This window comes from Saccostrea echinata, unplaced genomic scaffold (assembly GCF_033153115.1).
Source record: "Saccostrea echinata isolate AGI-Se365-2 ecotype Australia unplaced genomic scaffold, CSIRO_AGI_Sech_v1 ptg000001l, whole genome shotgun sequence".
Lineage (NCBI taxonomy): Eukaryota > Metazoa > Mollusca > Bivalvia > Ostreida > Ostreidae > Saccostrea > Saccostrea echinata.
This window is the reverse complement of record NW_026889750.1, coordinates 22,370,867-22,393,485: the sequence shown is the minus strand read 5'-3', so window position 1 is coordinate 22,393,485 and position 22,619 is coordinate 22,370,867. Positions and strand designations below refer to the sequence as shown.

General features: G+C 33.1%; 2 protein-coding genes across 2 annotated transcripts; one reads left to right on the top strand and one right to left on the bottom strand.

Moving 5' to 3' along the window:
• Positions 1-5,941: 5,941 nt before the first annotated feature.
• LOC133200490 (uncharacterized) lies at positions 5,942-8,922 on the top strand. Its single transcript, XM_061336309.1, has 3 exons — positions 5,942-5,999; positions 8,523-8,672; positions 8,852-8,922. The coding sequence occupies exons 1-3, from the start codon at positions 5,942-5,944 to the stop codon at positions 8,866-8,868; spliced, it is 225 nt and encodes a 74-aa protein (XP_061192293.1). The 3' UTR covers positions 8,869-8,922.
• Positions 8,923-15,348: 6,426 nt separating this feature from the next.
• Positions 15,349-21,089, bottom strand: LOC133200391 (uncharacterized). The gene is made up of 3 exons (XM_061336227.1): positions 20,535-21,089; positions 20,111-20,192; positions 15,349-15,496 (listed from the first exon to the last, which is right to left on the bottom strand). The coding sequence occupies exons 1-3, from the start codon at positions 21,065-21,067 to the stop codon at positions 15,479-15,481; spliced, it is 633 nt and encodes a 210-aa protein (XP_061192211.1). The 5' UTR covers positions 21,068-21,089; the 3' UTR covers positions 15,349-15,478.
• Positions 21,090-22,619: the final 1,530 nt, after the last annotated feature.

Genomic DNA, 22,619 nt, shown 5'->3' with positions numbered 1-22,619 from the left:
TACACAATTTTTAAATGAACTACAATGTAAAGAGATAAGAACCGCCCTCATCCACTAGGAGCGGATTTCGTACTCTCTATCTCTCTTATTGACACCTATAATTAGAACTGCGCGTAACGCAGTACTTGACCAAAATAGCCGAAAGAGAGTCGGGGATTTTTAGAAGAGTCAGTGGAGTTATCTAACTTGCTTAGTGGCGCTGGATCGCGAACGGAAGTAGTATTAAGATGCCAGTAAGCGCTTTGCGCTGCGCTTAGCGCATAAAAAGTGTGTCTTCTTAAAACTATTTTGATCCTTAACAATCAACCCAGTTTTAAGTCGGATTTATACAGTAATACATTAGCTTGCAGAAAGGAAAATATCTCTGAGGTTGAAGTTATAAACAAATCTGATCAATTGGTGAAACTTCGAATGAGTACGTCTAATTTGATGAAGCACATTTCGTGCACAGGTTACATTTGTATTACTTTGCACATGTACCTTCTGTGCCTTTTTAGGTCACCTGAGTCACTCAGGTGACCTATTGCTATCCGTTTTTGTCCGTCGGCGTGCGTCGTGCGTCGTCCATCGTGCGTCGTGTGTTAACATTTGAACATTTTCAGCTTCTTCTCTGAAACCGCTCAACCAATTTCAACCAATTTTGGCATATAGCATCTATGGGTGAAGGGGAACAAAAATTATGAATTTCATGGTCCCTGCCCCCCTGGGGCCTGAGGGGTGGGGCTAAAACCACCAAAATTAATGCAATCTTTAAAAATCTTCTTCTTTACTCCTGGACATCAAGCAGTCAAACTGTTGGCATGATTGTAATAAGCATTAAGCCCTCTACCAAAATTGTGAAATTCATGGCCCCAGGGTCAGGGGTTCTGGTGCTAGGGCGGGGCTATATAGATCATATAGTGAAAGTGCATTATTTATTTGAAAATCTTCTTCTCTACTCCTGGGTATTATTGAAACAAATTGAATACATAGTTATGATAAGCAAGGGTGACTCTACCAAAATTGTGAAATTCATGGCCCCAGGGTCAGGGGTTCTGGTGCTAGGGCGGGGCTATATAGATCATATAGTGAAAGTGCATTATTTCTTTGAAAATCTTCTTCTCTACTCCTGGATATTATTGAAACAAATTGAATACATAGTTATGATAAGCAAGGGTGACTCTACCAAAATTGTGAAATTCATGGCCCCAGGGTCAGGGGTTCTAGTGCTAGGGTGGGGATATATAGATCATATAGTGAAAGTGCATTATTTATTTGAAAATCTTCTTCTCTACTCCTGGGTATTATTGAAACAAATTGAATATATAATTATGATAAGCAAGGGTGACTCTACCAAAATTGTGAAATTAAAGGCCCCAGGGTCAGGAGTTCTGGTGCTAGGGCGGGGCTATATAGATCATATAGTGAAAGTGCATTATTTCTTTGAAAATCTTCTTCTCTGCTCCTGGGTATTATTGAGACAAATTGAGTACATAGTTATGATAAGCAAGGGTGATTCTACCAAAATTATGAAATTCAAGGCCCCAGGGTCAGGGGTTCTAATGCTAGGGTGGGGATATATAGATCATATAGTGAAAGTGCATTATTTCTTTGAAAATCTTCTTCTCTACTCCTGGATATTATTGAAACAAATTGAACTCCACAAGGAATTTAAATAGTACAGAAGCACTGATAGTTTGTTAATATACTGTATGGTGATAGTGATAAATTGGGAACAGATTTGAACCTAATTTATGAACTGTTTATGAATACTAAACTAATTATTTTGTTGATCCCTATCACCCTATTTTTCTTGCTTTTGGGCAACAAAGTTTCACCTTTCAGTTCATTTTATACTCTAGGGATCCTCTAAATTGTTGTATTATACTCAGGTGACCGTTAAGGCCCTTGGGCCTCTTGTTTGCCGTAAACAAACAGGGGATTATAAATAATCATAAAGTGTATTATCCCACCACTGCCCTCTACAAATCTCGAATTTATACTTATTTCTCAAATGCTTAGCTGTATTTTTGTGTAATTTGAAAAAGGTAACTTGGGATGTACTTAAATGATCAGTGCCGTTCAGTTTTCAAAGCAGAAGAGTTCAGTTTGCAAAGCAAATGCTGTTCAAAGACAAAAAATGCTTTATCATTAACCTGCGCTAGAGGTAGAGATAATGTACTCTATTCTTCTGAAAAAAAATCAATTTTGTTAAAGATTTACTGTAAATGCATTTCAATTTTTACAAATAGTACATTGTCAGTAAAGGTAAACATAATGATTTTTCAAAAAATACATACACGCAATTCATTCTCCAAACTTTGCCTTATACCAAACAAATTAAGGTATAAATGTGCACAAATTAAAATATTTGATCTAGAATGAAAATGACAAATCTCAAGTTATCTCTCTTTGAATGACCTATACACTGTAAGTATAATTTTGCAGTTCAGTCTTGGCATCTCACGATTTTTTCTTGAAATAATTGGGTTTATGTCTAATGTTGTCAAAATCAGGATTTAAAAATAATTTACGCATAAATAATGTAAACAAAAACAAACAGTTTCTTGAGATGCTGTCCAATGGTCATAAATTTCTCTTAATCCGATACATTGAAAATAAATTTTAAAAATCAATTTGAAACAAAACTCGGGGGGGGGGGGGATGGGGGATCCTTTTCGATCTTGTAACATAGGAAGAAAATCGGTGTAGATTTAGGCTGAACTCAACCAAAGTACATGTACAATAAACACTTATATTTTGTATTACCCATGGTGGGAGTGGTGAGAGGCAATTAATGTTAATCAACAACTTTGAGAAAAGGTTCCTAAATTTTTACAGATTTAAAATTAAAATTATGAGCTCACAAAAAGAAGAAGAATGCATGAAAACAAACTAATGGATCATATTAAAGGCAATGAATGTCCTAAATGACATCCGAAGAAATTCTTTGTAAAACGTTTTTCTTTTATCTTTTTATCTGTTCAGAAATTTTAACCGCTACGTTATTCTTAATGTTAAATGTTATTATTTCTAGATGCATAAAACAATGACAATTAGTCTTTGCAGAAAATTTCTGCAAGGTCTTGAGGACAATATCCTATAATTTTATGTCGATCTTAAGGGAATTTAAAATTGTTCAAAATCTGTTTCAAGGGGAGATAATTAAGAATTGGTGAAAATTTAATGATATCTTTTAAAAATATTCTTCTCAATAACCACCAGGACAGAAAAGAATGAAACTGTAAATTCAAAGCTTTATTACACAGTGTAGATTCAAATTTGTTCAGATCGTGCTCTCCGGAGCTAGGGGAAGACCACAATAGACGATTTAAGTTTTACATAGGAATATATAGGGAAAAAATCTTTGAAAATCTTCTTCTCATGAACAGCAAAGCCATGATTAGTCATATTTATATGGAAGCATCTGTAAGTAGCTAGTGTAGATTCAAGTTTGTTCAAATCATGACCCCTGAACCTAGGGTGGGACCACAATGGGCGATCAAAGTTTTACATAGGAACATAAATTCAAACAAATGCCATTTGTTGATTGTAGATAGATTATCAAAGAAGATAATGGTAATAGTCAGGTTGCAAGTGCCTTTTCTTTGAAAGTGTAAATGACTGCGATTTTGGGGCGGGGTACTCCATGTAATTCGGAATTAGATACCATGTGTTATAATTGAACTATATGTGAAAAAATTATTGCAGAATTAAACAAATGCCTGTGCTATCTTCAAATAATTGAACCTATCTCTAAGTGAATTAAAGATGGGTTTAATTGAATTAAAGATAGGTATGATTGAATGAAAGAAATGTGTAAGTAATTATACCCATCTTTAAAGATTAAATGAATTATATCTGAAATTGACTTACAGCTATCTTTAATTCAGTTATAGATAGGTTCAATTGAATTATACACAGGTGCTCGAGGACAAGACCCCCCCCCCCCCCGATCCTGTGCCCCTGGCCTGTTCGACTTTTTTGTCATGAATTATATATGGATGACTCATTTATGATGTAATCTCTATATAATCAATTCGGAAAATTGACTTAAACAAACATTTTATAAAAATTACTACCCTACCCTATATATATAAATTAACCTTGTTGATTTTTATATAGAGAGTAGGGTAGATTTTATAAAATGTTTGTTTTTGGTAATTTTTCGAATTGTTGGTATAGATTATATCACAAATATGTCAATGAAAGATAATTTATGAGAGAAAAGTCGAAAAGGCCCGGGGGTCTATATCGATGGGGGGGGGGGGGGGGTCCTGTCCTCAAGCACCTGTGGAATTATACATATCTTTAAATCATTTGACGATAGGTACAACTGATTTAAAGATATCTACAAGTCAGTTAAAGAAAGGTCAGTTAAATCATCTCCAGAACAACTTGAAGACAGGTGTAAGTCAATTATACCTTAGTTCAATTCAATTGTACCTCTTTAAATCATTACATCGATCAATTATACGGTTTATACCTATTTTTATTTTGCTTAAAATGTTTAATATGGCGTTCCATATTTATATGCGTCAGATTCTGATACGGATACGGATCCTATAGTGCTGATCAATATGGCTCTGCAGTGCTGATTCTGAGAAGTGTATCACTCCTATATATAGAAAAGGGTATTATCATGTATTATTCTCTATTTATAACATTTCTGAGATTAATATGGATGCATATGCATGTACATGTGACAGGTGGATATTCTGACTCATTCATTTTTGTTTAAAGACTGAATCTCTAAAAACTATGTATTAGTTTTATAATATGGGTTATGGGAATTTAACTCTTTTTTTTAGAAATAGCTATAGCTTGTCCAGAAAAAATGAGTTATCAGATTACTTGGGAGATATACTGTACATGGAAACACACAGTACTGTTCCTTTAAATTCATTTCATAACCAGACATACTCTCTCTCTCTCTCTCTCTCTCTCTCAAAATGAAAGATATATTTCACCTTTGAAGAAAGATGTTTGTTGTGTTATCATATCGACGGACTGGCATTGAGCGTGACCAAAAACCGCCATATAACCTTGTTTAAGATGTTATCGATGTACCTCATTCATTACTTATATGAAGTCATAAACAATAAAACAATTTTTCCGCATACCATATCTGTTAATGTATGGTATTTCTGAGTAATGAATTTATTTACTGTGGAAAAAATGATTTTTTTTTCTCGATAAAAGGTAAATTATAATTAACTTCATATATTTTTAAGTTTTTGATCTGAAAAAAACCTGAAATTTGGCCGTCAGTTTACATGGCAAAACGCAAAATTATATCATCAGGTGAGCATTGTTACCAGAGGAACTCTTGATCAATTAGTATTCCATGAATGAAGAGTTTTTACATGAGTGCAGTTAATAAGAGCAAAGGTTGTACGGACGTGCAACTTATTTTTTGGCATGTGGGATTTTTTTAATATTAAAAAGAATCGCTCTCCGATGCATGCAATATCCATCAGATTTCACGTTGCCTTTACATATACATGTATATAGACATTATCTTGTATGCTGATGCGATATACCTGTACATGTTTGTGTTTAGCTGGTCTTGAAAATACAAAAAGTAAATAAATAATTATTTTAAAAATACGATACCATTTTAACATGATTTAAGAACCTTCATTATCCATTTAGATGAATACTGAAACAAAACGTTTTTGACATACATGTAAAAAAAAAATGGTCATGGTTAATTGATATACTAATTGAGCAATACATTACAAAAAAGCACTCTGTTAATCCCGATTTTTATAGTACAAAAGTAATGTCTTTGGGTGATTAGATGACATTTACTTTTGTCTTACACGGTCGTTTGTGTTGACCCTTTTTTCCTTTCCTTCTATTGTGGTCAGTTCGGACAGTATAAAAGTCGAAACCCGGTTCTATCATGTAGACCCGGATTCAATACTGGTCAGAATTGATTCTTTTGCCATAAATCAGTATGGAGAAACAAATGCTGATTCTTTTGGTTATCTTTTGTGCCGCTTTTGTTGCTGAAGGTAAGTTTTTCTTCAGGACCACTATTTGTTCTTGAGGGAAAATCCTTTACTTCCCCTAAAATATTATTGTCATTTTGATGTCATTTACTAATTAACAATCTTTAATTGTCAATAAGTACATGACTAATTAGATTGTTAATTAGTTAGAGACACTTATGTAACGAACACGGGCAATAATTCTAAGAAAGTGAAAAATTAAAATCGACTTTAAAGATATAAGATAATACAGTATATACATGTACATTTTTAAAAGAAAAAACTGTAGAATCAGGTACAATTTCATTAGTATTGACAGAATTCATCTATAAAATAGCATAGGCAAAGATGTTCATTCCCACTTTTTTAAACACACTTTATTGTTCTTCGTTTCATTTCATTTAGATATTTTGGTAAGCAAAAACGTGACGAGGGACCACTAAACATTAAAAGTACAATTTCAAAACATAACGCTTGTCAGTGTCTTTCGTGAAAATATGTGAAGGTCAAATTAGGTTACGTGAGATAATCAGACTTGCGTTGCTCACTGGTCAATGGGGGGGGGGGGGGGGGGTGGAGGTCTGATGGCCAGGATTTTTATTGTTAGCTCATTCCCAAAAGACACCACCATAAATGTATATTCCCCCCTTTTTTTACCGCGGAATAAATTTATTTTCCGCAGGAAAGTTTAGTTTGACGCAATTTTATACTTTACAACAGACCAATCCTTGCATTTAACTGATCGAGGTAAAAATGAATGAATTTGATTTTCATACAACATGCATTACTCCTCCCCCATTTCCCCATGCTTTTAAGTAATGTATATATATATATATATATTGAATAATTTAGTCTCAATTTTTCAAAAAAAAAAAACAAAAAGTTATATGTAACTAAATGACTTCTTAAATCAAATTTCCTAGACCTATCATTGGGGTAATTTATCGACACCCAATCGATTAAGAACTATACATGACTGCACGGTATATTCTTACAAAATACTGCGTTTTAGAAATTCCACCCTATAACCCCCTCCTCTTTCCTTTTTTTTTCTCGCTATGATCGTACTATACATAACAAAATAGTATCTAATGGAATTTTTTAGTTGTAACTAAATAGCTCTGACATAATTCTGTGAATGAATTTAATTACCTAATCAATCTCAACCATAATAAACTTAATCTACGTGGGTGATATTAATTCATTATGTTAATCAGGTACTTTATAGCCATAAATCAAACAATTTCAAGTTTTAAGAAATGTATAGAAGACTCATGTACTGTTAAGAAAAGGTACCCATGCGAATAGCCTTATACATGCACATCAAATAAAATGTGTTTTTATCAAAGTGGGAGAATGCGTCAGGTGCATAGAGGCTGAAGGTGCACCAAGGCTGGGTGGTGGAACGCATACTTTATCGCTCAATGTAATATTTATATGTAATGCATCATTATATACATACATGTATACAAAGTCTATCCATAATTATGAAATACGACGCTCAGGTTATTATAGTGGTTAGTGATGCACCTTTCAAAAAAAATTACAGTTATATATGGAATAAGCCCTAACGAAAAGATGCTATAGCTTACTATAAGTTAACTTATTATAGTTACTCAAGTATCAACATTTTTACTATAGTAAATCAAAGTATTTTTACTATGGATTTCAGATTGTTATATTTCTTGTTCACCTTTTCATACTTGCACATAATTATTTTATATTAAATGGAAACTCTTACTTGTATATTCACATATTATATCCCAAACTGTACATCGAATTTAAGAGAATTAAAAGCTCTGAAATCTGAAAAAAGCTCTTGAGTAAAAGTTTCGTGTGCAGTAAATCAAAGTATCAAAGTATTTACTATAGTTTACTATAGTAAACTATAGTAAATTTTTGTTAGGGAATATAGGGAAATACCAATTTAAGGTCTCGCGATGGAAGATACGTGAAGGGCATCGATTTGCGATTGACCTCATACCCATTCTATAATCTATAGCTGCTTTATTATATGCTGCATCAATTTAAAGAGAGTATTTATTGAATAAGTTTACTCAGATATAATTCAGACATCCCAGAGGCATTCAAACATATAGAAGTTATACCACAGGATCCCAGAGGCATTCAAACAAACACAAAATTAGGTATAGAAGTTATACCACAGGCTTTTTTTAATAAAATTAGTTTCAAATGTTGATTCTGTCTACTAACACATGACTAATGATTTCATAAATCGCAGAACGCTCGGCCTAATGGGCATTTTGATGTAGTACAAAATATTAATGAGATCAAAAAGTAGTGAGTAGCAACAGGGAGTAATCGTCAAATGGGGGAGGAGTGCATTTTTACTATTTCAATACTAGAAAATATTTCAAATCAACAGTTTACATTACTTATTTTATTTTGAGGTAATATCAGTAGGATTTTAATAAATTTATACATATATTTATATCTATGACACAAAAGTGCCACATACTACAGGTGCAGTGACCTTTCTATATATGATTTACTTCTTTGATTAGTCTTCTGCTTTCGATTTTACAGGCTTTAATTATCAGCAACAGTACTGTCCTTACGGACAATGGCCGCGAGGGTACTGCTATAGTGACTGGGACTGTTACTATGGGTCGTACTGTTTCCGTGGTTACGGCGGCTATGGATACGGTAGCGGGATCTGTTGTCCTAGCAAAAAGAGTGAGCAGGGTTTTATCCGTTTAGTTAAACAATTTTCGTATCGCTCTAAAATAAATATACATATTATTACCTATATATAATATATTGAAGAATACTTCTCATATAAATTTTGCTCTGATGCAACGATCGAATTATTGGTAATAAAATTAATTATACTCTTTCTTTTCTATACATTATAGTGGGTCCATATTACTGACGCAAAGGAACAAGACTGACTCTGTACAGAATATATAGAGAATCAGAAATAAACACTGTATAAGACTAATTACGTGTGTATGTCATAAATATAAAATTCATAAAGAGCCTAAAATTATTACATCAAATATGACATGAGTGAGATTTGCTTTCTCATCATATCGTAAAAATGTCTCGTCAAAAGCTTGGGGTTATATGAGAGGTTATTATTGTATTTCAAACTTATAAAAATGTACATCTATTTCTGTTTACATTCACAATTCTAAAAATAAACTCGTAAACAATGCTTTTTATTTATACAACATTTTTTTTACATGTCGCCCATGCATAAGTTTCCGTAGGGGCTATGCTTAGATGCTAACCCACCCACCCACCCACCCTTCCCCAGAAAAATACAAACATAAAGTAGACAGTGATTTAAAGGGTTTTGTGTTACAAACTAGATGTTTTGCGTGTTAAATTTCAGAAAGAGAGACCAACTTTTTTAGAGTCATGTTTGAATACTGAAACTTAATGCACACGTACTCATTCAATTTTTCTTTTGAGTTTAGTTTAAGTCTTTCTTGAAGGAAGCATGCAAAACCATATAAATATTGCACAAGCTACTCAAACGAACACGTTGGTTAAAATGTATTTCAAAAGTACATGTGTTTGGAATAAAATTGAAAGAAGTATAGAGAAGAAAGACATTATCTATCTAATTGCTTTATTTATAAAAAAAAAAATAGTATTTGACAAATGAAAAAAATATTCTCCTTTCAAATTGATAAAAGAAAAGGGGATTTTCGTGGTGCCACATAAAGAAGCTTTATGTTTATTTACATTGTTAAATTACGATCTATATATATATACATACAAATATGTACATGCAATAACTCATCCACAGCCAGTAAATAAACCGAACAAGACCTAAACAATGCGCTGGACAACTGAGCAATAGTTAACCTTCATGCCAAATTGATTATCACAATAAGACGATTATTCATTAAGACAAATAACATCAATTAGTTTTTTATGTTAACAAATTATGGTTTTTTGGGTTAGACCAAAACAAAAAATCAGCAAAGTCTGTATTTATGAAGACGAAAGAGTTTTCCATCATTTACGACATATCCTCTCTGATCATTGACGGTAAAAACTATATATATAAAGAACCTTCCCGTGGAGGATTGTAGCAGTGGACTGGACACTAGCCATCATGCAGAAATTCTTTGCATCTCTGGTATTCTTCTTACTTCTATGCAGTTTTGCGTTTATTGAAGGTAAGTAAAAAGATAAATCTTATTCCAGATTTGATTAGTCAAAGGCAAGTGTCAATTTTAAATTATTTGAATTTCTGACAGAATATTGTTTCTGATTTTTTTTCTAAAAAAAGTTCACTTAATTAGGCTGGCCTTTATTTTAGTGGAATTTAATTTCAACGTTGTTATTTTGATAATTTCGATTTTCTTTTAAAAATAAAGTTATATAAAAGTCTTCATAAAGGATTGTAATAAATAACATATTACTTTGTTTTACACTTAATCTTTAACAATAAAAAAGATGCACAAATATTTTCTCTTGATTTTTGTTAATAATTGTTAATAATTAGGGGTTCCTCTAATATGAACGTAGCGTGAAATTTCATTAAGTGTGCGTAGAAGTTTCCTGATATGTCACAAGAAAGTTTTTAAAATGCTGCATTTAGGAGTTAAAGTCCAATAAATGACACAGTTTTCATAAACTATCTTTAGATTGAGTGATTGTGTTTTACGTCCCACTCGAGAATATAAATCTCTTAATTTATTTCAGCTAGAAAAAGCTAACACATACACTATTGACATAATATTGACACCCATTAAAACTTAGTTTCAATTACTCGTAAATGTACGAGGATTGTCCCAGGAAAACGCGAACTTTTTCAGTATTTTTCGTTTCACTAATATTATAAAGTTAAAAATTGGCATGCACTATAATCAACATTTTTTACATAATTCACAGAAATTTCAATAAAATATCTCTATAAATAACATTTTTCTCTCTGATAAATCACTCATTCAAAGTAGCTCCCGGCGCAACACCGACGACGTCAAAAACGTAGCTCGTGGAGTTTTTGGATTTGTTCCGGAATCGTGCGTCTTTAACTACTATATTTAATATGATTTTTAAGAACTAGTATTATTCATTGTAATTGAACAACCTCTTCATCGTAAGATGTGATTAACAAATACGCAATTACTTGTGATTTCATCAGACTTGTAAGACTCTAATTTTCCATATAAAAATGATAAGTTTTTATTCATGAATCACAACTCTGGTATATCAGTGTGACATTTTAGATACATTATCAATAAGAATGTAATCACATTACAAATTTAATCCAGGACAAGACTTTCAAACCCAGAGTTTTGGGGGAGGGAGATGGGGAGGAGGTGGAATGTGGAGGAGATGTCCCTGGGGGTACCGAGCACAGGGCCGCTGCAGGAGAGAATATGACTGTGGATTCGGCACAAACGCTTTCTGTTACAGAAGAGGAGGATCCTGGTACGGTTACGGTACTTGCTGTGCAAGACGTGGATGGTATGGTAAGTCTTAACACGCAAATGACACCATGTTTTTACACGTAGTTTATTTTAGAAAAAAAAATGATTTACAGGTATATGATATGCTAAATCTTAACATATTTGTATACAAATTTGAATAACTCCGGATGTGAAATTTCGAATTTCAAACTAGTTTTAATATAATCCCCCATTTACTAATAATTAAAGACATATAAATACATGTGTATGATCATGTTAAATTCCTGAATTTCATACAAGTTTAAACTACGTCTTTTGATATACGTTAAATATTGTAAACACTCCATTTTTCATACATATATATATATAGAGAGAGAGAGAGAGAGAGAATATAAATGAAGTGGGGATGCACAGTTTGACGGAATTTGAATGTAAGAGAAGCTTAACTTTAATTTTTGAGGTTTGTACTAATTTTTGGGGTTTTTTTTTTCTTTATTCAGATCGATGGAATAACAACGACTGGAATAATCGTTGGTGATATATGATATGATAAAATTTGTTGTTGTCGTAAAAATAAAATAATTTTTTTCTTATTTTTGCTGTTCAATTGATTTTTTTTAACTTCTGGATTTACAGTTAATAGCTAAGATAATTATATCGTCGCTGCAAACTCAAAAAGGTGGTGTTTTTCCAATGATCCACTGTTTTGGGGATGTGTTAATAACCCATTAACTGTGCTTTGAGCATTCCGTAGTTTACTATAATTTCAAATTTGAGTTGAAAAATAAGAGATCAGTAGAATCAATGAGCACCTAGACTAAAATATTCCAGTGTGGTACAGTTTTATAGCAACCACATCTTCTCAAGCCTTTCCCGGCGGCAAGCAAGGAAAACATATCCGAGGTTGCTTTTCCAAGCCTGTTGGAAAGTTAAGAAAAACTAGGTATATGATAATTTTACAAATAACTGATCTTAACAGTCTTGGTATTATGAGACCCATTAGAAGTGTCTTTCACTAATTAACAATTTTCAATATTGCCAATGACTACATTACTAATAATCTAACTCATGTACTCAATGACAAATGAAAATCGTTAATTAGTGAAAGACAATGAAGTTAATAGAAATATTACTTTTGTACATTCATGCAAAGGTTAGTCAACAAAACATGAAACTTCAGATCATATGCATTTTCAGGTGATAAAATGATATCGACATAGTACAGTTTATCTACAGTAGTATTCCCAGAAGAATGTCCTATCATGAAGTCGCGATCGAGCGTGCGTAGTCCAGTAAAAAAGACTGACGTAGTTGCCAGCGCTCGAGAAATTCAAAGCTCTCCTAAGACTTAGACAACGTCATAACTTTATTTTTTCAATACCTGTACTAGATCAGTGGATTGAGCAATCAGAGGCAATTAATTAGAGAGGTTAAGCAGATGACCGTGTACGTTTACGTGTACGTGTAGCTAGGGAAATCCCCTAATTTACTGCGATTTACGTCATCAGTTTTGCATACCGCGTAATTCTACAAGTTGTACACAACGTGTAGATTCATAAGTACACGGATGTAAGAACGTGTAGCTTCTTAAACTCAAATTATAGAATATATATATTTCAGGCGGTGTTTGTTGTGATGTTGAGAGTTTATTACGTACATTTATGTATCTCCTTTAATGAAAGTCATAGAATTATTTGATACAAAAGGATTGTAAATTGACTTGTTGAAATGACGTTTTACACGTACCGGTACACGTACAGTTTGTTAAACAGAACGTGATGTTAGTTACGCGTACTTGTAAAAACACTTCTAGGTTTACACGTACACGTAGACGTACACGGTCAAATGTTTAACCTCTCTAATATGTCTCTTAAAGAATTTTTATTGACAAATAAATTTGGTGTTATAAGTGAAAAAATACTAGCAATATAATTATTTTCTTTCAAGAACGATTAATAAAGGACCGATATAAAAAAAATATATATAAAAACTATATACTAAAAAAGCTATAAAAACTTGCAGGGCATTGCCTTTTCGTCCTTTCTTTTATTTGATATTCTATATAAATATTGAAATACAGACGTTATTGTTAAGTTTAGAAAGACATCCAGAAGGTTTAGAAATTGCAAAGAACTTAACATTTATTATTTGTTGTCTGTAATTTTTTCAATTTTAAATAAATTTAATAACATTATGCATTCCATTCATTTCTAGCAGTCTTATTTTTACGTTGGACGTCAAAAATTACGTAAGTATTCATTGACAATTATTGTTAATCGGGGTGGATAGATTTATGGCATGTTGCTTATAAATGGTCTTTGTAATTTAGTGTGCCGAAAAACCGCTTCAAGGCTATTTGTATTTGCCATAAGTACAACAGAATCCGGTTATTTACATAAAAATATGCAAAAATTGATTTGTGTAACAATTATTCCGACTTACGCAGTGTATGTCTTAATGAGTAAAAGCAAATTATCATCAACACTTCACAGAATTAAAAAAATGTTTATGCTTCTTACCAACAAAGGATATGTGTTTACTGAGACTAGTACATCATTGGTATATTTAATAAATGTTGTAAGGATAATTGAAAATTATATCTCTGTCAAGATAATGACCACAGAAACGGATTACGTTAGATACATGTAATAATTCAATTTTCCTTATTTTCCTTACTTTCACAACATATTACGATGAATATGTTTAAGTCAGTGACCGAACTACTTTTCACAACAGTAATTACGGTGGTCAATTCAATAATAAAACCGTAAAGACATTGTTATTTACTTATATTTTCCTTAAAAAGACACACTTATGTTCTTTTCATCTCATAAATCAAGCTTCTATAACGTTTTTTTCTTCCTATTAAAATTTAAAAAAAATATGTTATTTATTTTTTCTTAATCAAACAATTACAATAAAAAGTCTAGTTGAAAAAAGAAAATTAATTAGGCAAATTATCAAGCGATATAGTTGCTGTTATTGGTTAATTCCAGGGATGACAAGGGGTATAACTATGTTAAGAAGCAATTGTTTTGCGTATTGTGCTCACAAGTAACAAAATTACACCAAATTTCAATAATTTGATAGCAATACTAGAAAACAAGCTTATCATATAGCTTATGAAAAATTAAGGAAAAATAAAAGAGGCTCAGGGTCCATATCGCTCACCTGAGCACTTTGGCTAGAGAAAAGTAGAAATAAATTCCGTTTTGAAAAGTATAAATATATAAGTTGTCCCACCTTACCCCCCCCCCCAACCGGGAGGAACAGGGAAGCTAGGGGCATGATTTTGAACAAACTTGAATCTACACTTACTGAGGATGCTTCCATATGTATATGTCTTATTATTGCTTTAAAAGATTTTTACAGACATATTTCTATGTAAAGGTTTGATTTTCTACTGTGGACAAGCCCTACCTCAGGGGTCATGATTTGAACCAGATTGAATCTACACTACCTGGGGTGTGCTTTTTGACTAATCATGGCTTTGCTTTTCTTGAAAAGAAGATTGTATACCTTTGGCTTTCTTAAAATGTACACGTGTAATTTACCATTTTTATGATACGTAACAATGCCATTGATCATTATGCTAGAGATCATAAGTATAAGACAATATACAATTAAAATTATAGACTTATTTTATATGATCAATATGAAATACTAGTAACGTTAAAATAAATAAGACCATCTTTTAAAAAAAAAAAAAAAAAAAAAAAAAAAAAAAAATTTTAATGTACTCTCTCGACAGACTGGGCGAAAATGGCTTGACTTAAAACTTGTTTTAAACTTCCAGAAAACGATTATTTTTTATTCATTCAGAAATTTTCTCGTTCCATATACAACTATTTTTATTTTGTATTCGTAAGTCTTTTTTATCCTGAGTCGGGAGAGGGCAAGCAAACGTTTTTCTTTTTGTTTTGGACATGTCACAAAATTATATTCCAGATATTTAATTGCATCACGTCAAATGCTCAGCATAAATAGTTATTATGTTTTATTAAAAACTGCATATACATGTATGTACATGTTCTAAATACCAAAAGTAACTAATAACAAACGAAAAAAACTATTCTTTTTACTATCTCTGATCGCATATCCTGATCCTTCTTAGACCTCCCAGGCACACTACAACAGAGAAAGCAATATTAACAAAACGTATACCAGAGATGCAAAATATATCAGGAATAATAAAGAACTAAAAATATAAAACGAAAAGGAGAGAAAAAAAACTACAAGGGAAAAAATGTATTGGACATGGACATGTGGGTACACACATAAAGTTTGGCTATCAAAGATGTAGGGAAAAGACATTCTTTCCACAGCCTTGGCGTAAAAAAATGTGTAATGGCCATAAATAGAGATTCTAACCTCCTGCTCTGGGCCCCAGGGGGAGGATATTATAACATTTTTTGGAATGGACCGTAAGAGGAAGTTGTATTCTATCAGTTGTTAAAATTAGAAAGCTCTGTCTTTATTCTGTCTAAGAACTACGCATTCTAACTCTCGATTCCCGCCTTTATTTTACACATTTAATTCATATTGATGACAAAATGGCAAATACAACTTCTTTGGAATGCAAAGAAGTGTTCAATAGTAATTGATTAATCATTTTTATAACCATGCAGTGTCAAATAGATAATTACTCTTAATTACGACTCTTATTTTAATAGGGGGTTGACGATGTTATCCATTGAAATCAAGCTTTAAAACATCACCAGATTTTAAACTACTCATGGCTATGGATTATTTCCCTATGTTTAACACCTGTAATATTAAATACATAAGACTGATAAAGTACATTTCTTTTGGTGATCAGTTGAAATTGGTATGGACATTTTCGCTGGTTTTTTGTCTGTAAACATATTGTAGAGTTCCGTTGAATTAATTGATCATAATATTTTGAAATGGTTCCTAATTACTATTTATTGAATATAGTTAACTTTTCTTGTTATATGAGTGTAAATTACAGGAAACTTACATTTTATTTTATTTTTTATCCAATAGCGTTATAATCAGAATTAAATTATAATACTGTTATGCTCAGGTACTTATAAAGTTTGATGAGTGTTATATTATTTATTATTAGATTATTGAAATGACATATCTTACGTATTAATTGGTTGTATTAAGGAAATTCAAACTGAAATGCCATACTTTCATGATGCATTTACTGATTCATTCCATGCGTGGCGCAGTGGTTAGAGCGTCTGTTCTAGAGTCTTAAAGTAAGGAGAGTTGATCCTTACGTCGCGGGTTCGAATCCACTGCGAGACGTGAAGACCGGTCATTCGGATGAGACCGCATAAACCGAGGTCCCGTGTCGCAGTAGGTGTTGACACGAAAAAGATCCCTCACTGCTCAATGCCCCTAAGTGCCGAGTATAGGTATAAATTTGCAGTCCTCCATCGGCATGCAAGTGGTGGCGTCTCCATATGAATGAAAAACTCTCGAATGGGATGTTAAGCAACAAAGAAACAAACAAACAAAAACATTCCATGCCTATTTGATGCATTTTTATATTGACTGCGGTACAACTGATTCAAATGATAAGAAATTTGAAGGACTGAGGATTTGATCACACATTTCCATAATTTGGGAATCTGACCAATTCATTTTGTTTAAAGCAAGTAATTTGATTAAAAGACACATATTACGAGTTATCTCTGATGCAGACTTTAAAAAATAGTTATTTTGTGAATTTACTTGAGTTCAGGTTTTATTTTGGGAGAAATATAGAGATAATGAATGAATTTTTGTGATTTTAGGAGCCTATTAATTATTTATCTTGTGATAAAGGGGCTATTGTATTCAGTAAATTGTGGAACTTGTAGCAGACTCTTTATTATATTTTATTTTATTTTTTTTATTATAATTTTTTTTTTGCTACTTAAATTGTACCTGGTATCAGGAAAACAATTAAATTATCAATATTTGAATTGCACCATACTGACAGACTGAAGCAAATCAGAGTGTAGGGTCACACGTTACAAAATGCCCCCCCCCCCCCCCCCAGTAAAACAAAAGCTTCGGTATGAATTTGCTAAATAACAAATGGATTAACAATACCTGTAAAACAAGGAATTTTTGTTTCACGGTTTCAGGTGGGGAAGTTTTAAAAATATTTTCCGTTTTCCATTGATTTCTATATTGAAAAGCACAAGTTTTACAATATCGCTCTTTGTTTTCCCCCAAAAAGTTTTCTCTTAATTGTCTTGGAGGTTGGCGGCAGAACAATGATTTCATTCGCAGTTCTTGATATGCGACAAGCATGAGGATATGATGAAAGCATTTTCCCGGACTTCCATATACCCTTCAAACTTTGGAGTATATAGGTTCCACTTAATATGCAGTACTACATTGTAGGCGTCATTAGAAGGGGAAATTTCAACAGAAGGAGACAAAAAAAGGAAGGAAAGGAGAATAAAACTGCAGCCTAAAAGCAAATAGATTGAATAAAATCAAATTGTAATTAAAAACAAGAGGCCCATGGGCCACAACGCTCACCTGAATAACTTTGGCCCTGCTGTTCTTCACCAGATGATCTTTTTGTAATACCTATTGTGGCCCCGCCCTACCCACGGGGATCATGATTTTAACAATTTAAAATCTACACTACCCTAGGATATTTCAATATAAGTTTCAGCTTTACTGGCCAAGAGGTTCTTGAGGAGAAAATTTTTGAAGATTTTTCCTATATATTTCAATGTAAAACTTGGATTCCCTATTGTGGCCCCGCCCTACACCCAGGGGTCAAGATTTGAATTCTTTAGAATTTACGCTGCCCCAGGATGCTTCTACAAAAGTCTTAGCTTTTCTGACCAAGTGGTTCTTGAGAAGAAGATTTTTTTTCTATATATTTCAATATAAAAATTGGATTTCCTATTGTGGCTGCGCCCTGCCCCCAAGGGTAATGATTTTAACAATTTAGAATCTACACTACCAAAGGATGCTTCCACATAAGTTTCAGCTTTTCTGGCCTAATGGTTCTTGAAAAAAGGATTTTTAAAGATTTTTTCTATATATTTCAATGTAAAACTTGGATTCCCTATTGTGGCCCCGCCCTTCCCCCGGGGTCATGATTTTAACAATTTAGAATTTACACTACCCCAGCATGCTTCCACATAAGTTTCAGTTTGTCTGGCTAAGTGGTTCTTGAGAAGAAGATTTTTAAAGATTTTTTCTATGTATTTCAATGTAAAACTTGGATTCCCTATTGTGGCCCCGCCCTTCCCCGGGGGTCATGATTTTAACAATTTAAAATCTACACTACCAAAGGATGCTTCAACATAAGTTTCAGCTTTTCTGGCCCAATGGTTCTTGAGAAGAAGATTTTTAAAGATTTTTTTCTATATATTTCAATGTAAAACTTGGATTCCCTATTGTGGCCCCGCCCTTGTCCCGGGGGTCATGATTTTAACAATTTAGAATCTACACTACCCCAGGATGCTTCCACATAAGTTTCAGCTTTTCTGGCCCAGTGGTTCTTGAGAAGAAGATTTTTTAATGACCCCACCCTATTTTTGTCTTTTCTTGATTATCTCCCCTTGTAAGGGGGTTTGGCCCTTTATTTTAACAATTTAAACTCCCCTTCACTCAAGGATGCTTTGTACCAAATTTGGTTAAAATTGGCCCAGTGGTTCTTGAGAAGAAGTTGAAAATGTGAAAAGTTTACAGACGGACGGAAGGACAGACGGACGGACGGACGACGGACAACGGGTGATCAGAAAAGCTCACTTGAGCTTTCAGCTCAGGTGAGCTAAAAAGTCTTTTGTGCATACCCCTTGTTTGAGTGACACCTGCGCCATGGCATTTAGACACTGTGAGATCGATCCTATTCTCATTCTGTAGCACATTAAATAACGTTTTCTTGATGCAGGGTATTTATTGATACAATTGTTTATCTTTCTTTTTATGATTTTTTTCCGGACCACACCCATGATGATGAACATTCTTTAAAATCTCCAGCCGACGAAAGAAGGTTATTGATGAAATGAACAGAGTTTTGATTAATATTTTATTACAATTTTCTTGCGTCATATTTAAGATCTTGGTGGGTTTATTTTACCTTTGATATGGCCTAATTGCAAATAAGAAATATTCATCGTCAAACAAAGTCCATTGTTCATGGAATCCGGAAAGGGCCAAGTAATTCACTATCGCACCATCGAGCTTCGACTAATGGGTCAATGGCGCGATAATGCGATGACAATGGTGCAATGACGCGACGGTGCGATAGCGCGATGACGATGATGCGATGGCGCGACAATGCGATAGCACGATGAAACGTCATTGGACATCGCTTCATCGTCATCGTACCATCGTCATCGCGCTATTGCTTCATCGTCATCGCACCATCCCGCTATCGCTTCATTTTATCACCCAAACTTCGATAGTGAACTACATGGCTCTATCCGGATTCCATACTTGATAGCTTTCAGGTAACAGTTTTGAAAAAAATTGCATTAATTCAGTGAACTACCACGAACACCGCTAATTTTCATTCTCAAGGTAGTGCAATATTAAAATTCGATAGGTGGTGAGAGACAGGGGCGAGATTGATTTAAAAAAAACCGAATCCTTATAAAGTTTGTATATCACTCGCAGAATTTTTGCATTATACCAAAATATAATGATCACTTCTCCAATAATTTTCCACGAGTCATATTTCATGAAAATGGTAAAAATATACTGTGAAACGAAGTTGTCTCTAAATAATTTTATTTTTAATAAATTACTTACCAAACAACACCAAACAACAATCCATAACGGAAAAATGCATGTTATGCACAAGTGCAAACAAGCCCTCTCGTAACACTTCTGACTGGAAAGATATTTAATAACAGTTGTACATATGCCAAGTTTATGTCAACATCAGTTATTTATTAGGGCAAACTTCAAGATTGTGCCAAACTTTAAAAGGTTTAAGAAAATGTACCCGTATTTTGGGATTCCCTTAGTTGGAATTTCCATCCGGGTTAAAATAATTTTCATTTCTTCATTTAAATACTGAAATCTTATAGTTGTCCTTTTTCTTAGAAGACCCTTAATTATTATCGATAAAATGAAAATTTCTTCATGCAACTTTAATCAAAATTCCATAATTTGTATAAACAGATTTTAAAGTGTAAGATTTATTTTGTTATTTTTTAACAATATAATTTACCTTGGAGGCTCCGTCAGATGTTGCGGCTGTGTGATTATTGCAGTCGTGTGGTATGAGGCACGTGGTTGGTTATCTATACCAGCGATAACTCGCAATCTGTCAGCGAAAGTCGCAATGGGAATAATATAATAATTTTGCAGAAATGTTTTCTTAAAAGTCATGATTTTCTTTATATGTCTTTGCTGACTCCCAAGTAACACGGTATCTGTCACCAAAAATCGGTTTTGTACAGCACTCAACTCATAAAACTGAGTCACCAAGTCCCCACATAGTTCATCATCCTCGAAAATGCATTTTCCGACCAAATTATCCGGGCTTATTAAAATGCACAAAACGAGCAGTGCATCTAGTTCATTTGTTGTCAAGGTATAGTAGTAAGTGAAATCAGTGAGTCGGTCCAAGTTTTCGTCATCCAAACTGAGAACCTGACAAATACACCTTAAATAGTACATCAACCTAGCCCGTGGATCTGCAGGAACTGTTACCGATGTTCCAATTCTTTTCAGCCCGATTTCTGTATTTCCAGCAAACATATCGTCCCTTCTACTTACCCGTAAGAATAACCAAGAAATATTCGGTTTACAGATAAGTGGGCTAACAATTTATGTGGATCTTTAAATTTAAAACTGCTAAATATACATATTATATAAGCGTCTTGTTGTGCACGCTAACTCTTTTTAATTCTGTCTATTTAACAAATATCTGTAAAGCAGTAACTATACGAGGCAAGATTCCATAGGTCTTCTAATAGAAAATTTAAAGGAATCCATGAATGTGGGATTGTATTAAATATTTCGTTTATAAACGCTAATAGTGTATCGATTCAATTTTAAAGATTTTTCCATTATTTTTTTTACTTATATATTTTATATACTTGTATGAATTTGCTGTAATGAATCTTTACCACTGTTTGCCAGGGGTACATTATGCATAATAAGAGCTATGCCAATTGTTTTAAAATAGATACATCACATTTACACAGTCAAATATACATGTAAAACATTTTTTAAATAACGGGGTTTTTTGATGCATCTAAATGTGTGAGCAAGTGTTGCTACCCCTACCCCCACCAACACCAATCTCTGTATAGACTGGAAAGTGGAAACACTATGCAGTTTATAAATGTAGTTGACTACTTGTAAGTTGATGTAAAGTTTACTTTTTTGCTTTACCAAAATCGTCATTTTTTTTTTCATTTTCTTGTTGTTCAGATGGTATCAACTTATTTCAGTCAGCATTAACAAATTTTATAGTTTATATTCAGATCAGTAGATCTAACAACAGAATTTGTAAATAATTAGAATATTGAATATTGTGATTTGACCTCTAAAAAGTGTAATATTTTAAAACTTTTAACTAATAAAATAAATTTTGTTCTGGAATGCTGACCAAATTAAATAATGGTTTTGATTTGAAAATGCATGTATATTCATTTACTACTTGATTTTTTTTTTCATTATTTCATTAAATGGTGGTTAGACGACATTTTGTACCAAGACCATTCCAAGTTTTTAGCGTCTACTTATTCAAAAACCTACCACCTATTTACAGACTAGAGTGTTCCAAGGAACGCATATGTCGCCTGCTACAGCATCACTACAGAAATAAATAAAAAGCAGGTTGGCCAGCTATATGTATTTATCTCAGAACAGTGCAATGAAATAACAGAGAAAATAGGAATACACAATTCTTTAATATGGAGTTTATGGGCACGGCTGTTTATACAAACAAAATGGATGGGCCGCCAACATGTCAAAGGGCTGTCCCCAACAGACAACAAAAGCAACGTATTCAACATCAATTGTTTACATTTTCAGTACATAACTTATTATTTTTCCAAATTATTTACAAAACATGGGCCAAGTTATAAAGCCCTATTTCCACATTCACAGTTAAAAATGATATTAAAGAGTGCTTGACCCTGGGAATTGCAGAGGTCAAGCAACTCATGATCTTGACCCTAGGAGGTACAGAGGTCAAGGACTTGTAGATTTTCACATTTTCATCATCAAGTCTGACAGTGCCGCTCATAATCGCCACAAGTTTCCTACAATAAGTGCAAGCAGTGGCAATGATGGTAGGAAT